The sequence below is a fragment of the Penicillium maclennaniae genome (assembly GCF_028827695.1).
Source record: "Penicillium maclennaniae strain IBT 15551 chromosome Unknown utg000002l:1.0-2354659.0:1.0-2356205.0, whole genome shotgun sequence".
NCBI lineage: Eukaryota > Fungi > Ascomycota > Eurotiomycetes > Eurotiales > Aspergillaceae > Penicillium > Penicillium maclennaniae.
In genome coordinates, this window is record NW_026623214.1 from 2,180,483 (window position 1) to 2,193,453 (window position 12,971).

The window sequence follows — 12,971 nt, forward strand, 5'->3', positions numbered from 1 at the left end:
ATGTTGTAATAATCAATTACCCAACATATGTAATGTACATCTATTTCATTTCCAGAACCTCGTCCGTCGTGCGAACGATAATGTCGAACGCATTACGCACGTACTTCTCCTCCGCCATCGGATTCGCACTCACCACACGAATCACGTACACCCCGTCGATGACTGTCGAGGTGATGAAGATCTCGCCCGCGAGTTGATCAACTCGTAAACCTTTTTGGTGATCCCATCAGCCACCTCATCCTTCTCGATCACGCCATCGGACGAGCGAGATGCCTGCGGGTTCTTAATGCGAAAGACTGTGAGGCAGAAACCTGGCTTCGTGACGATCTCGAACAGATCCGACCGACCCCGAACGAGGTCGGCAAAGATGTTACCAAGCTCGACGGTCTTGCGGATGTGGGCTTTCATGCCGTTGAGACCATAACTACGCATGACGAACCAAATCTTCAGAGCTCGGAAGCGGCGTCCTAGTGAGATGGACCAGTTGCGGTAATCGATCACCGTGCCCAGGTCCGAGTAGGGGTTGCGGAGGTATGTCGGGGTGATGTCAAGAGCGTTGGTCAAATCGAGACGATTACGCACGAAAAGGACACTGGAAGAGGTCAGCTTGAAACAGTAAAAGACACGTCGAATGGCTGCGACTCACCTGGCATCGAAGTTAACCAGCAACCACTTGTGCATATTCATGTTGAAGCTGTCGACTCCCTCCGCAAAGTCCTTTGTGATGTACTGGAACTCATCAGCCACCAGAGACGCGCCGGCGTACGCGGCATCGACATGCACCCAGATCCGTTGCCATGCAGGCTTCTCCTGCAGCACTGCCTTGATCTCGGCAAAACGGTCAACACTGCAGGTATTGGTGGTGCCAAAGGTCATGGTCAAATGGTACGGCGTCAGTCTATCCCGGTCGCACTTCTCCAACACCTCGCGCAGGCGGGAGGCAGTCATCTCCATATTGTTGTCCAACCCTGTCGTCACGCTGCGGAACCGAGTGCCCGCAATCAAGGCGCCCTTAGCTGCACTACTGTGTGTCTGGTCACTCGCGATAGCCACCAGGCGCGGCTGGAGGTCCATCTTCCGCTCTTCATATTCCGCTGTACCCTCCTGTAGCCCTTCTGCCAGAACCAACTCCCGCACTCGCCTCTCCCGCGCGGCCACCATCATCGTAGCGATGGCGTCACTGGCACTGTTCTGAATCACGCCGCCGCCGCGGTTCTCCGATGTGCTCAGGAAGCACTCGGGCAGAGCCAATGCGCGAGCGACCCAGTCCATGACGATGGTCTCCAATTCGGTGCAAGCCGGCGAACACAACCAGTTGAAAGCTGGGGCCGTAAAGGCCGCTGAGTACATCTCACCCAGAAGGCTCGGGTAAGTCACAGAGGCGGGGTAGTACGCCATGAAGTTGGGTGACTGCCAGTGTGTTAGACCCGGCTTGATTTTGGAATCAACATCTTCCTGGATCTGCGCCCAGGCTTCTCCCTCGGCGGGAGGGTTCTCGGGAATCAGAGGACGGAGGTATCCAGGGTCAACGGCGGGGAGAACTCTGCGCTCCGGGACAGTATCGAAGTAATTTACGACTGTAAACGGGTGGAATCAGCGATTGAGTCAGATTCTGGAAGGAATGTAGAAGCGCACTGTCATCGATGGCCGAATGCGCGGCATTGCGGAATTGTTCGCGATCCATGATTCTTTTTTCGCGGGGGCGGGGGAGTTGGGACAGTTGCACGCTCCAAACGAACAGAGAACCAAGGATATCCCAACAGAAAATTGAGGGCCAGGGGAAAATGAGGAGGGAACCCAATTATTGTGAGGAGTCAAGAAGCAATTGGGGTTAAGTCAAAGTACAAGGAAGCAAGTTCACGGTCGTGGTGGGATGTCAAAGGGCGTCGGAATCAATTCCGTATTCCCGAGTGTCAATTTCGATTTCACCATGTCACTGGTGATACGAATCCAATTGGCCTAGCACCAATTTCGCTATTTGTGGGATAACCCTCGTGTGTACACATGGGCTTCGAACCCGATCGACGTCGCCTGTACATTCCGAAGAATTGGATGACTGGGGAGGAGGGGGGTTTTTCGGCTTGCATGCATTCGGCGCTGGTGTTCAGGGGTGGCTATCGCCTTTTCCCTACAGAGTGAACGGACTGAAGTGGTTGAGACATTGTACTATCTCTTCTATATCTATGTGCTTTTTGCGTATATCACATTCTCATGACGCATGGATAAGAATAGAAAGTGATAACATCGCTCGTAGACGCAGGTAAATCATTTTCAAAAAACAAGAAGAATGCTCCCAGGGGCGATTAGTCCACGTACTTGGGAAGTGTCTTCAGGATGCCATCCTGAGCAATCTCCTCCATGGCCGTGGTAACCTGCTCGATGAATCGCTTGTCATTGCGCAAGTCGTCACCGAAGAGATTCTTGATGCTAAGCAGCTCGGCTGGGTTGGTGCCCCCAGCGCGGGCCTTCGCCTGTAGCTCCTCACGCATCGGATCTTCCACCTCGAAGGGCTTGCCGCTGTCGTCGACACCCTTGAGGTAATGGAACCAGGCAGCCGCGACGAAGCACAGACGGCGGAAGGGACCGACAATCCAGATCGCCTCGGCAATCGAAGGCATGATGAACTGAGGGATCTTGCCAGACGCGTTCAGGCAGACACGAGGCAATTGGTCCATGATTGTCGGGTTAGAGAAGCGCTCAACGAGGGTATTGCAATATTGGTCGATATCAACGCCTGGAATGTGAGGCAGGAGGGGCTTGACTTCTTCCTGCATCATTTGCCATACTAGCTTGCGCAACAAGGGGTGCTCCATGACCTCATGAACATATTTGAAGCCGGCCAGCTGACCAGGATAACCGATAGCGGAGTGACTGCCATTGAGAAGGCGTAGCTTGTGCTTCTCGAACTGCTCGACGTCGTGCACATTTGTCACGAGCTGAACACCGACCTGATCGAAAGGCGGGCGGCCGTCAGAAAAGTGATCCTCGATCACCCACTGCATGAAGGGCTCGGTCACGACGGGCCACGCATCTTCGATACCAAAGTTCTCAGCAAGCGAAGCTTTGTCCGCGGCGGAGGTCTGAGGGGTGATGCGGTCGACCATAGCGTTAGGGAAGTGGGCTTTCTCGGCAATCCACTTGGCGACTTCGGGATCACGCAGACGGGCGAATGACTCGAGCATATGACGGGTGATAGCACCGTTCTTCTGCATGTTATCGCAAGACATAACGGTGAAGGGCTTCAGGCCCTGCTTTCGGCGGCGAACCATAGCAGCATAAAGGAAGCCAAACGTGGTGCGGGGGGCCTTTTCGTTGGCCGGGTCGAGATCAAATTGGATATCCGGATGCTCGCTCTGCAACTCGTGGGTGTTCTCGTTGTAATAGTAACCGCTCTCGGTGATAGTGAGGGAGACAATGTGGGTGTCGGGGTGAGCCATCTTGGCGATGACGGCCTCACGGTCGTCAGGGGCGAAGAGATAGGAATTGATACTACCTACAACGTTGGCGAAGCTTCCCTTGGCAGACCGCTCAATGACGGTATACAGGTGATCCTGAGAAGACAGGACATCGCGCATGCCGGCATCGAAAGGTTGCAGACCGACGCCGCAGATGGCCCAGTCGGTGATGCCGTGCTTTTGCATCAACTGGTCGACATAAACGGCCAAATGGGCGCGGTGGAAGCCACCCACACCAATGTGGACGATTCCCTCCTTGACGGCGGCACCGCGCTTGTAGGTGGGGACCTTGACCGCGGCCTCGCCAGCGGTGGCGATCTGTGGCAAGTTCGCGTTATTCAGTTTGAGGGGTGCCATTGTGAATTGAAATGATAGGTAAAGAGAAGAGAAGAAGTGAAAGGAAGGAGTGAAGGAAGAATGAGAAGGTGGGATTTAGGAATGAAGGAGCAAAGGAAGGTCACCGCCGGTTTTCTGACAGACACACAACATTACATCATGCGGGCTGAGTGGGTCGAGATGGGAATAGTGGATCAAAGTGGCGATCTATTCACGGGTTTTGCTTTCCATCGTGGATTTTCCCTGGGGTTTCGCATGCTTTCGATCTGTTCACAGTTTTGGAGGGGTAGGAAGTCTCCGAATCGGCCGTCAATTTTATTTGGGTTGAACGCTGAATTTTCACCCCATCTTCGTCCCGTCCCCGATCCCATTCGTGTCTTTTTTTTTTCTTGTCTTGTCCCTTTCTTTCCCCCTTGACTTTAGCCACACCTTCCCATTGGACCGTAGCTCGTTCAATTGAACGATAAAGCGATGCGCCGAAAGGGGGTTTCGCATCATCTGACCTTTGATACGGTCTAGAACGTTGACCGCCTCGAGCACGTAGCTCAGGGGCAACCGCACTCCTTCGAAGGGTAAGGAGTTGACAGGCTAGTTCTATGCATTAGGCTGTGCGGATATCTTGGGGATCTCGGGTCTTTTCCATAGAGGAAGCGAGACCTACAAGCTGGAAGAGTCGCCATTCGAATTGGGAGGTACCACCTGCCGCAGGTACACCAAGAGCCGCACAGTATCCCTGTCTATTTTTAGACAGGCTGGATAGCAATCGGTCAAGACCGTTTTCAGTTGCCTTGCTACCGCTATATGGCGCAAACTATGCTATTGAACACCAGAAGACTTATAATAGTCGTTGTGGGAGTATGTTAGGTTTTGCATCTCCAACATGTCGCCCAGTTGTAGCACCTGAGATACTGATAGAAGTTCCGACGAGTATAATGCATCGTCATGTTGGCTCAAGATATCCTTACCCAAGTCATTGGAACGCTGCAACCCAACCAGGGTCCAATTGCTTTCCCCGACACGACGTGCAAGTTCAACAGTCCTTTGGCAAATTTGCGAAGGATCATTTCGGCCGGTTTACGACGAATCACGATAACTAGCTCCTTTGAACGATTGTTCGAGTTTGAGTAGACTGAGTTCTCATTTCCCACTTGCCATTGAACGAGGTCAAGCTTCATGGAAGTTCAGATGAAGAGATCTGAGAATTGATAGAACTGTGAGACCCGATATTCGAACTACTGGGTTCGTGCCACTTGAAGCGCCATTGTCTAGTCAAATTTGATTGGGTAATCTTACTCTTTGGTTTCAGCATCCAGGGCACCGTCTGGATTTCACCCAAGCCACACGGAGAAGGCGGGAAATCCTTAGCTTTCTGTTAGCTTAATATCTCATTTTCGCACCTGGGTTGGAAACCCTCCAATGTTCACATTGTCCACATGCATAGCAATTTGGGCTCAGGGGTGTTGGAAAGAGGAAGGCGGTCAAACTGTCGATGCTATTGAAAACTCTGATCTTATCTAGTCCATGAGAACACATATTTATATGGAATAGATGTCGGGTTCCCTGGGTGCCCAATAGATGTGCAAATGCAACAAACACTCGGAATAACACATTCTCCTTCGTGCCGGGGGATATTCATGCCGACAAAGGGGTCCAAGGTGATATGTGGGGCCGGCTTGATTGCCACCCGAAATGGCTCAGTCCCGCAATGACATCCATGGTCTCGATTTTTTCTGTGAGCGAGTACTCATTGATAAATACCTCCGCATTGCCCCATGTTAATGGCCATTGCGTTTCCATTCGTCGCAACTACTGACAGTTTGCACAACGTGGCTCTTGCTCGGGATGATACTGATCGACATTCTGCCAAGCTTCCCACGCTCGCATGCGACTCTCACCCATCGCGCGATTGGTACCATGTTTGCAGAATGGTTTCGAGGGCAATCGAAGGCAAATTCCCGTACCATCAACATTGATAGCGATTCTTACTTGGACTAAAGTGCTGGTGACCGTCGGACAGGCCAAATTCGGTTCTGGTCTATCTCCCCATAGCTCTTCAACGAGAACTTCGAGTCCAGGCGGTAACGAGTGGATACGGGACAACCTTTGTCACAAGCTGTGACAGAGTGCGACCTGCGATGACGACGAGATGAAGATGTACCCCGAAGACCGGACGGAGAGTGGCCTAGGTAGTCCTATCTCGATGGCCTCGCTCAGGGCTCATCCCGGAAATGCAATCATTCCGTGATTCGCCCAGGATCGCGTGGAGATAGATGGGCCAGCCGATGACCTATGACGTCTTTGAGGTTGAGTTGAACTTTTTTCTTTCTGTCGGCCTTCTGATACTTCTAGTAGTTTGATGTTTCATCGCAAAACACAGAGAAAAGCACATTGTCTGTTTGGGTGGGCGGTGTCTATTTTTGTGACAAAGCGTCGAGTACCGAGACAATCACCATAATCTGATATAAAGCACTGAAACATCTCGAGGGATCAATGCATACCGATAAAGAAGATTTGGTAACAAAGAGGGATGCTACAATGAAGGTGTTTAGACAATCGTCCTTTGCTCTCGAAGTTTGGCCTCGAACATTTCTTCCAAAGTTGTTTTGAGGACAGTATAAGTCTCTGCAATTCGCAAACTGCCATGAAGAAAAATCACCTTCCAACACGGAAACTTGATACAATCAGCTGTCTACAGTGTGACACCACTTTCCGTTCGACATTTCAACAAATTTCTACTGGTATCATACCGAGGAGACTTTCCATCTTGAAATGGAGAACGACTCGCGCCTCAGGCAAGAAATTATTCTCTCATCCATCGTTTTAATACAAATCTTCAGGCATGTCCATTCAAGTGCTACATCCTTTGCTTGCCTCTTATTAGACGGGGTTCAAAGCGAGAATGGCCTTATTACCATCGTCACAATGCAGGAGATTCGGGATGTGCAGTCTACGATCGACCGCATCTTCTCAACCGGTATCAGAGATACTGACCCGCGAAATGTACGGCGCCACGCCGGACTGTCCTTGTTCGATCTGGTACTGCTGGGCAACTACATCCTCATGCGTGAGATGGCAGTCCACATCGATGGCCGCATCGAGTTCGTTCCCGCAGACCCCCAGGTTCGCGCGACAAGATCTCCCACCCCTATGCACGACCTCATTCTCATCTTGGAAGACCTGAGCCCAAAAAATCTCTCCGCGGACGTGCTCGAAGCAAACGAGAACCTCTTTTTACAGCAAGTCGGCATGTCCTCGCTACACCAGAGACCCACAAGCGGGCGACTTGATCTCTCCAAGCGACTCTCTCCCGTGGCGCTCCAAGCTCTGGAAGTATGGCCCTCTCCTGAAATTGAAGAAGAGTATCGTGCCCTGGAGGTCAAGGCCGCAGCCGTGCGTAGCTCATTCTTCGCAAATCCGAGACATGCCCAGGTCATTCCCCGGAAGAAGATCCTCGATATCCTGGACCTTGACCGCACTCTTGAACGCCCTTCGATGTTTCATCACAAATGATCGCATGTTCTATTCTTATACTAGTAGCTTTTCGCGTATTTTGTCTTTTTGGATCTGGTAAGTATGGTAATATTACATGGACCAAACCAAAACGCGTAAAATACATGAAATTCAACGGAAAATTCCATTTAAGGTAGGATTGCAACAAACCAACAGGTTCTTAATGGAATCGTCAGTCGATGGACAAAGTATGCACTGGCCGTCATGAATTAGGTGCAATTACCTTTTCGGCTTTTGTCTGTTCGGCTTTCGGCTAGTGCCGGGTGGATCTGTATTCTCATCATTTTCGAAGCGATTCAAATGTCCCAAATGACAGATTTACAGGGCCGCAAAACTGCCGCTCTTTGGTCCCAACTTTCATAGGGCAGATCCGACGATCCCGTTCCCGGACCCATTTCCATGCGGTTCCCGTTCCCTCCGTCTGGGCTTTTGTAAATGTTCACTCGTTCTTTCGTACACCTGGTCTGGGGATCCACCCATGTGGATTGTAAGATGGAGTGCCAATTTTCTTTCGACGGTGCCTAGTCTTGGATAGTCGGGCAACTTTATCTAGGCCGCCTAACGAGGCTGCATCTTGGCCCACGGTTGGAAACTTGACCATTCATTTCTTGTTTTCCGTGAACGCCGAGCTCTGTCGTCTTTTTACTTTTTATTTTTATTTCATTTTATTTATTTCATTTTTTCCTTCTTTCTCTCTTTCTCTTTCCTTCTGGCATCCATCTCAAGGGATCACGCAAAATGCGGAAACCCCGCCTACTGTTTTGGCTTACTTCGAAAAGAGCCGCAATTGCCGCAGTCACCTTAGTGCTGCTGCAGCTGTCGTTTTTCCTACTTGGAGATGGTTCCATTGTAATAGAAGGTGCCACCTCCACCTAATCTCTTGGCGGGCCCGTGGCTGACCGTCCAGTGTTCCGTGACGGATCTGCTCATAAAGTTGCACAACAGCTCGCCAGCCTGACGGAGGCATACACATCACATGCTCTGAATTCCAGCGTCGGCCTCGTCCTCGCGTCTCTTCGCAGCGATGATTTGACCTGGCTTCTCGATTATTGCTATGAAAGGTGGGGGCGCTTCCAGCTTCTGCAGCTTCCCAGTTAACCGGAGTTAGCGGCAATACGCCATTCATTTACACTACGGAAAAGACTCCCGAGGCTGGTCTCCTCGTCCCTTCAACTTTACGTGGTCGAGAGTCACCGGCCTATCTCTCTTACGTAGTCGATTATTACGATCATCTCCCCGATTACTCTGTCTTCGTGCACGCATACCCCGAACAATGGCACAACGATCTCTTTGGTCCACTCACCCACAACACCCTGAGAAACATCCGCTTTGAGTCGGTGGACGCGCATGGATACATTAACCTGCGATGTCAACATAATCCAGGTTGCCCGACAGGTATATACCCCCTCAGTCCGACCCAAGCTGATATCGACAATCACGACATCCGCGCATATTTCTCCGATGCGTATCAGCAAATCTTCAATGTCTCGGTGGATAAAGTGCCCAGAGAAATCGGAAACGTGTGCTGCGCACAATTCGCCGTCAGTCGTGACCGGATTCGAGCGCGACCCAAGCAGGAGTATCAACGGATCTTGGACTGGGCGGCGACGACGGACTTGACCGACGATTTCGGTGTGGGCTGGGTCCTGGAGAAGTTGTGGCATATCATCTTCGGTATGGATGCAATATAGTGAGTCTAAAGCCGTGGCATGATCTGTAACCTTCACTCACAATGGCACACAGTTGTCCTCGATATGAGCAGTGTCGCTGCGATACGTATGGATGGTGTGGACCTTTGCCCTCGGGGAGGTGTTACAAGCAATCACGAATAGCGACCGTTGAGCTGCGCAAACTTCCAGATGGAATCATCATCATGTGTATATTGAATATATAAAGTAAAACGATAGATATACATTCTTTCCGGGTACTCATGCCATCTGCACGACATGACCTAAGTCACGCTTGCCTTGCCTGGACACTGAATTTCATACACACACATGGACTCGGATCCATTCCGGGAACCGTGGAAAGCTCATGATCATTATGACTGTTTCCTACTCGACGGGACCCGGGAGTGATGTATCCAATATCGGATATACCTGTCGATACCTACGAGATCTGGTGAGATAGATCTGGCCCCCTCCGCGCCGTGACGCGTTGTGCATCTCACCCCGGTGCAAAGCGTCGGATATTTCTAGCTTGGACTCTCGAGCGCGGAACCCCTCCTTTCAACCCGTTCCACAAAGGGCAGTGCATAGTACAAGATGAGTGGCTCAGTGGCTGAGCGGCCCGACCTGCCGTCTCGTGTTGAGGACGGCTAAACCTCGGGCTGTTGCCAATGCGACATTGGAATCTTGATTGTTCGAGGCCCGAGCTACAGCTTTCAATCGGTCTCACCGCCCGATTCCATGAGAAAGGTCAAGATGCTATGAGAGCAATAAATAGGAACATGAACATGGACAAGATCATTCATAATCCCCTTAGAATGCCCTGACTGATCTCTAGATGCATAATGCCAGATATCTATAGCACAATTCTCCAAGAACGATTGTGACATTCGGGGGAGCAGGGGGGGATTGGGCAGAATGGAACAAAAGAGACGAATGCCGCTATCGCTAGCACGCCGGCATCACCTCCGTTCCTCTTTTGAGTAGGCCGTGAGACTCCATCGAGATGCACCCTGCTGCACGCGACTGGCGAGAGCTTCAGGCTGAGCCAAGTGCATAAAAGATGTCGTCCTCGACTCTCTTCCACGGTCACAGTCGACTCAAGGGTCGGCAGCGCCAAAACATTGCGCTGGATTCCTCTCCTTGTGTGCCCTCATCTCCCTGATTGCGTCATAGCTTTTTGGCGCTTCACAGCATGGCTCCGATCGACGTGGAAAAGACAATTGAGGAGCTCACACTGGGTGAGAAGGTGGCTTTGACAGCCGGTATGTTCCTATCATCTGATCTGATGGATGCGACGATACCCCGATACTGATCCTACTAGGACGCGACTTTTGGCACACGGCTCCCATTCCCCGCCTCAACATCCCTTCTCTGCGCATGTCCGATGGACCCAACGGCGTTCGCGGCACCCGGTTCTTCAATGGCATCCCCGCTGCCTGCTTTCCCTGCGCCACCGCGCTAGGTGCAACCTGGGATGCCGAGCTATTATCCCAGGTAGGTGAGCTCATGGGCGAGGAGGCTATTGCCAAGGGAACACACATCGTGCTGGGTCCGACAATCAACATTCAGCGGTCACCGCTAGGTGGACGAGGGTTCGAATCCTTTTCCGAAGATGGTGTGCTATCGGGTACACTGGCCGGGCATTTTTGCAAAGGAATGCAGGACAAAGGTGTCGCGGCCACGTTGAAGCACTTCGTCTGCAATGACCAGGAACACGAGCGAATGGCCGTCAACAGTATCATCACCGAGCGTGCCTTGCGTGAAATATATCTGCTGCCGTTCCAGCTCGCCTTGCGCATCTGTCGCTCGGCATGCATCATGACCGCGTACAATAAAGTCAACGGTACCCACGTCAGCGAGAACAAGGTTATCATCAATGATATTCTGCGCAAGGAATGGGGATGGGATGGTCTGGTCATGAGTGATTGGTGGGTTTCTGAGCTCTGGTGGTTTAAGACTGGATCAAAGCTGACATTTCCACAGGTTCGGTACTTACAGTACCTCTGACGCCATCAACGCCGGTCTCGACATCGAGATGCCTGGCAAGACTCGTTGGCGCGGGGAGGCTCTTGCTCATGCCGTGTCTTCGAACAAGGTCGCCCCGTTCAAGCTTGATGAGCGTGTGCGCAACGTTCTCAACCTGATCAATTGGGTCGAGCCGCTTGGTATCCCCGAGGGTGCTCCCGAGAAAGCCCTGAACCGACCCCAGGACCAAGCGCTCATGCGTCGTGCAGCTGCCGAGTCAGTTGTTCTCTTGAAGAACGAGAACGACGTGCTCCCGCTCAAGCAGAATGGATCCGTCCTGGTCATAGGGCCTAATGCCCGGATGGCATCTTACTGTGGCGGTGGCTCAGCTTCCCTCGCGCCGTATTATACCGTCACTCCATTGGAAGGGGTGTCGGCGAAGAGCACAGGAGATGTCCAGTTCACGCAGGGGGTCTATTCTCACAAGGAACTACCGCTCCTCGGACCGCTCATGAAGACTGCGGATGGCAAGACTGGCTTCACTTTCAAGGCCTACAATGAGCCGCCCAGTGCCAGTCAGGATCGTGAAATCGTGGACGAGCTGCATCTGGTTGGATCCATCGGGTTCCTCATGGACTATGTCAACCCCAAACTCAAATCTTTGACCTTCTACGTCGACATGGAAGGATTCTTCACCCCTGAGGAGGATGGCTTGTATGACTTTGGCGTTACCGTCGTCGGTACCGGTCGACTGCTGGTCGATGACGAGTTGGTAGTTGACAACACCAAAAACCAGAGACAGGGTTCTGCCTTCTTCGGTACTGCGACCGTCGAAGAGCGTGGTGTAAAAGAGCTCAAGGCGGGACAGACTTATCGAGTTTTGTTCGAATTCGGCAGCGCGCCTACTTCAGACCTTGATACTCACGGCATTGTCGCCTTTGGAGGCGGCGGATTCCGCTTTGGTGGCTGTCGGCGAGTCGACGAGGAGGAGTTGATCATGACCGCCGTTGAAAAGGCCTCTCAGGCCGAGCAGGTCGTGATTTTCGCAGGTCTCACTAGTGAATGGGAGACCGAAGGCTACGACCGCGATCATATGGATCTCCCTCCCGGCAGCGACGAGCTAATCAGTCGCGTCCTGGCCGTCAACCCGAATGCTGTCGTGGTGATCCAATCCGGCACTCCAGTTACGATGCCATGGGCACAAGACGCCCGTGCCATCGTGCAGGGCTGGTTCGGTGGCAATGAGTGCGGCAATGGTATTGCTGATGTGCTTTACGGCGATGTCAATCCCTCCGCCAAACTACCGATCACGTTCCCACGTCGTCTCCAGGATAATCCTTCGTACATCAACTTTCGCTCTGAACGAGGCCGTGTTCTCTATGGTGAAGACATCTATGTCGGCTATCGCTTCTTCGAGAAGAGCGATGTGACACCAGCCTTCCACTTTGGCCACGGTCTCTCCTATACCACTTTCAGTCGCTCTAACCTTAGCATCAGCACTGTTCCCGAACAACCACAGTACTCAGAAGCCGGCGAGCCCATCAGTGCCGAAGTGACTGTCACCAACACCGGATCGCTTGCGGGTGCCGAAATTGTTCAGCTCTGGGTCATCCCGCCGTCCACGGATGTAAACCGTCCCGTGCGCGAGCTCAAGGCTTTCCAGAAGGTCTTCCTTCAGCCTGGGGAATCTAAGACGGTGCAGCTCGTCGTGGAGAAGAAGCTAGCGACGAGCTGGTGGGATGAGCAGCGTGAGCAGTGGATCTCGGAGAAAGGCCAGTACCAGATCTTGGTGACTGGTACTGGCAAGGAAGAGCTACGGGGCGAGTTCGAGGTTGGCAAGACCCGTTTCTGGCTTGGTCTATAGATACCTGTCACGATTTTATGCAAGCATAGGTATAAAGGTCTGTCTATGAGGTCTGAGGTATACTATTCTATAGGATGAATGAGACTATTTCGAATCGCCAAAGTTCACTTTAAGATTTTCTTCAACTGCCTCCGAAGTCCAACGGACGAGAAACATTCAACTGTGCTGTAG

General features: G+C 52.0%; 5 protein-coding genes across 5 annotated transcripts; 3 read left to right on the forward strand and 2 right to left on the reverse strand.

The window, feature by feature from the left end:
• Positions 1-141: 141 nt before the first annotated feature.
• On the reverse strand, positions 142-1,684 carry N7477_002035 (putative aromatic-L-amino-acid decarboxylase; the record flags this gene model as incomplete). The annotated part of the gene is made up of 3 exons (XM_056963698.1): positions 142-592; positions 647-1,577; positions 1,636-1,684. 3 exons carry the CDS (start codon positions 1,682-1,684, stop codon positions 142-144), a joined length of 1,431 nt encoding a protein of 476 aa, XP_056826617.1.
• A 619-nt stretch (positions 1,685-2,303) lies between these two features.
• Positions 2,304-3,812, reverse strand: N7477_002036 (mannitol dehydrogenase family protein; the record flags this gene model as incomplete). The annotated part of the gene is made up of 1 exon (XM_056963699.1): positions 2,304-3,812. The coding sequence occupies one exon, from the start codon at positions 3,810-3,812 to the stop codon at positions 2,304-2,306; it is 1,509 nt and encodes a 502-aa protein (XP_056826618.1).
• Positions 3,813-6,713: 2,901 nt separating this feature from the next.
• N7477_002037 (uncharacterized protein) lies at positions 6,714-7,301 on the forward strand (the record flags this gene model as incomplete). The annotated part of the gene is made up of 1 exon (XM_056963700.1): positions 6,714-7,301. The coding sequence occupies one exon, from the start codon at positions 6,714-6,716 to the stop codon at positions 7,299-7,301; it is 588 nt and encodes a 195-aa protein (XP_056826619.1).
• Positions 7,302-8,039: 738 nt separating this feature from the next.
• On the forward strand, positions 8,040-9,195 carry N7477_002038 (DUF3431 domain-containing protein; the record flags this gene model as incomplete). Its single annotated transcript, XM_056963701.1, has 4 exons — positions 8,040-8,160; positions 8,209-8,362; positions 8,410-8,991; positions 9,045-9,195. The coding sequence occupies 4 exons, from the start codon at positions 8,040-8,042 to the stop codon at positions 9,193-9,195; spliced, it is 1,008 nt and encodes a 335-aa protein (XP_056826620.1).
• A 968-nt stretch (positions 9,196-10,163) lies between these two features.
• Positions 10,164-12,800, forward strand: N7477_002039 (beta-glucosidase; the record flags this gene model as incomplete). Its single annotated transcript, XM_056963702.1, has 3 exons — positions 10,164-10,233; positions 10,293-10,899; positions 10,955-12,800. The coding sequence occupies 3 exons, from the start codon at positions 10,164-10,166 to the stop codon at positions 12,798-12,800; spliced, it is 2,523 nt and encodes an 840-aa protein (XP_056826621.1).
• Between the last annotated feature and the right edge of the window lie 171 nt (positions 12,801-12,971).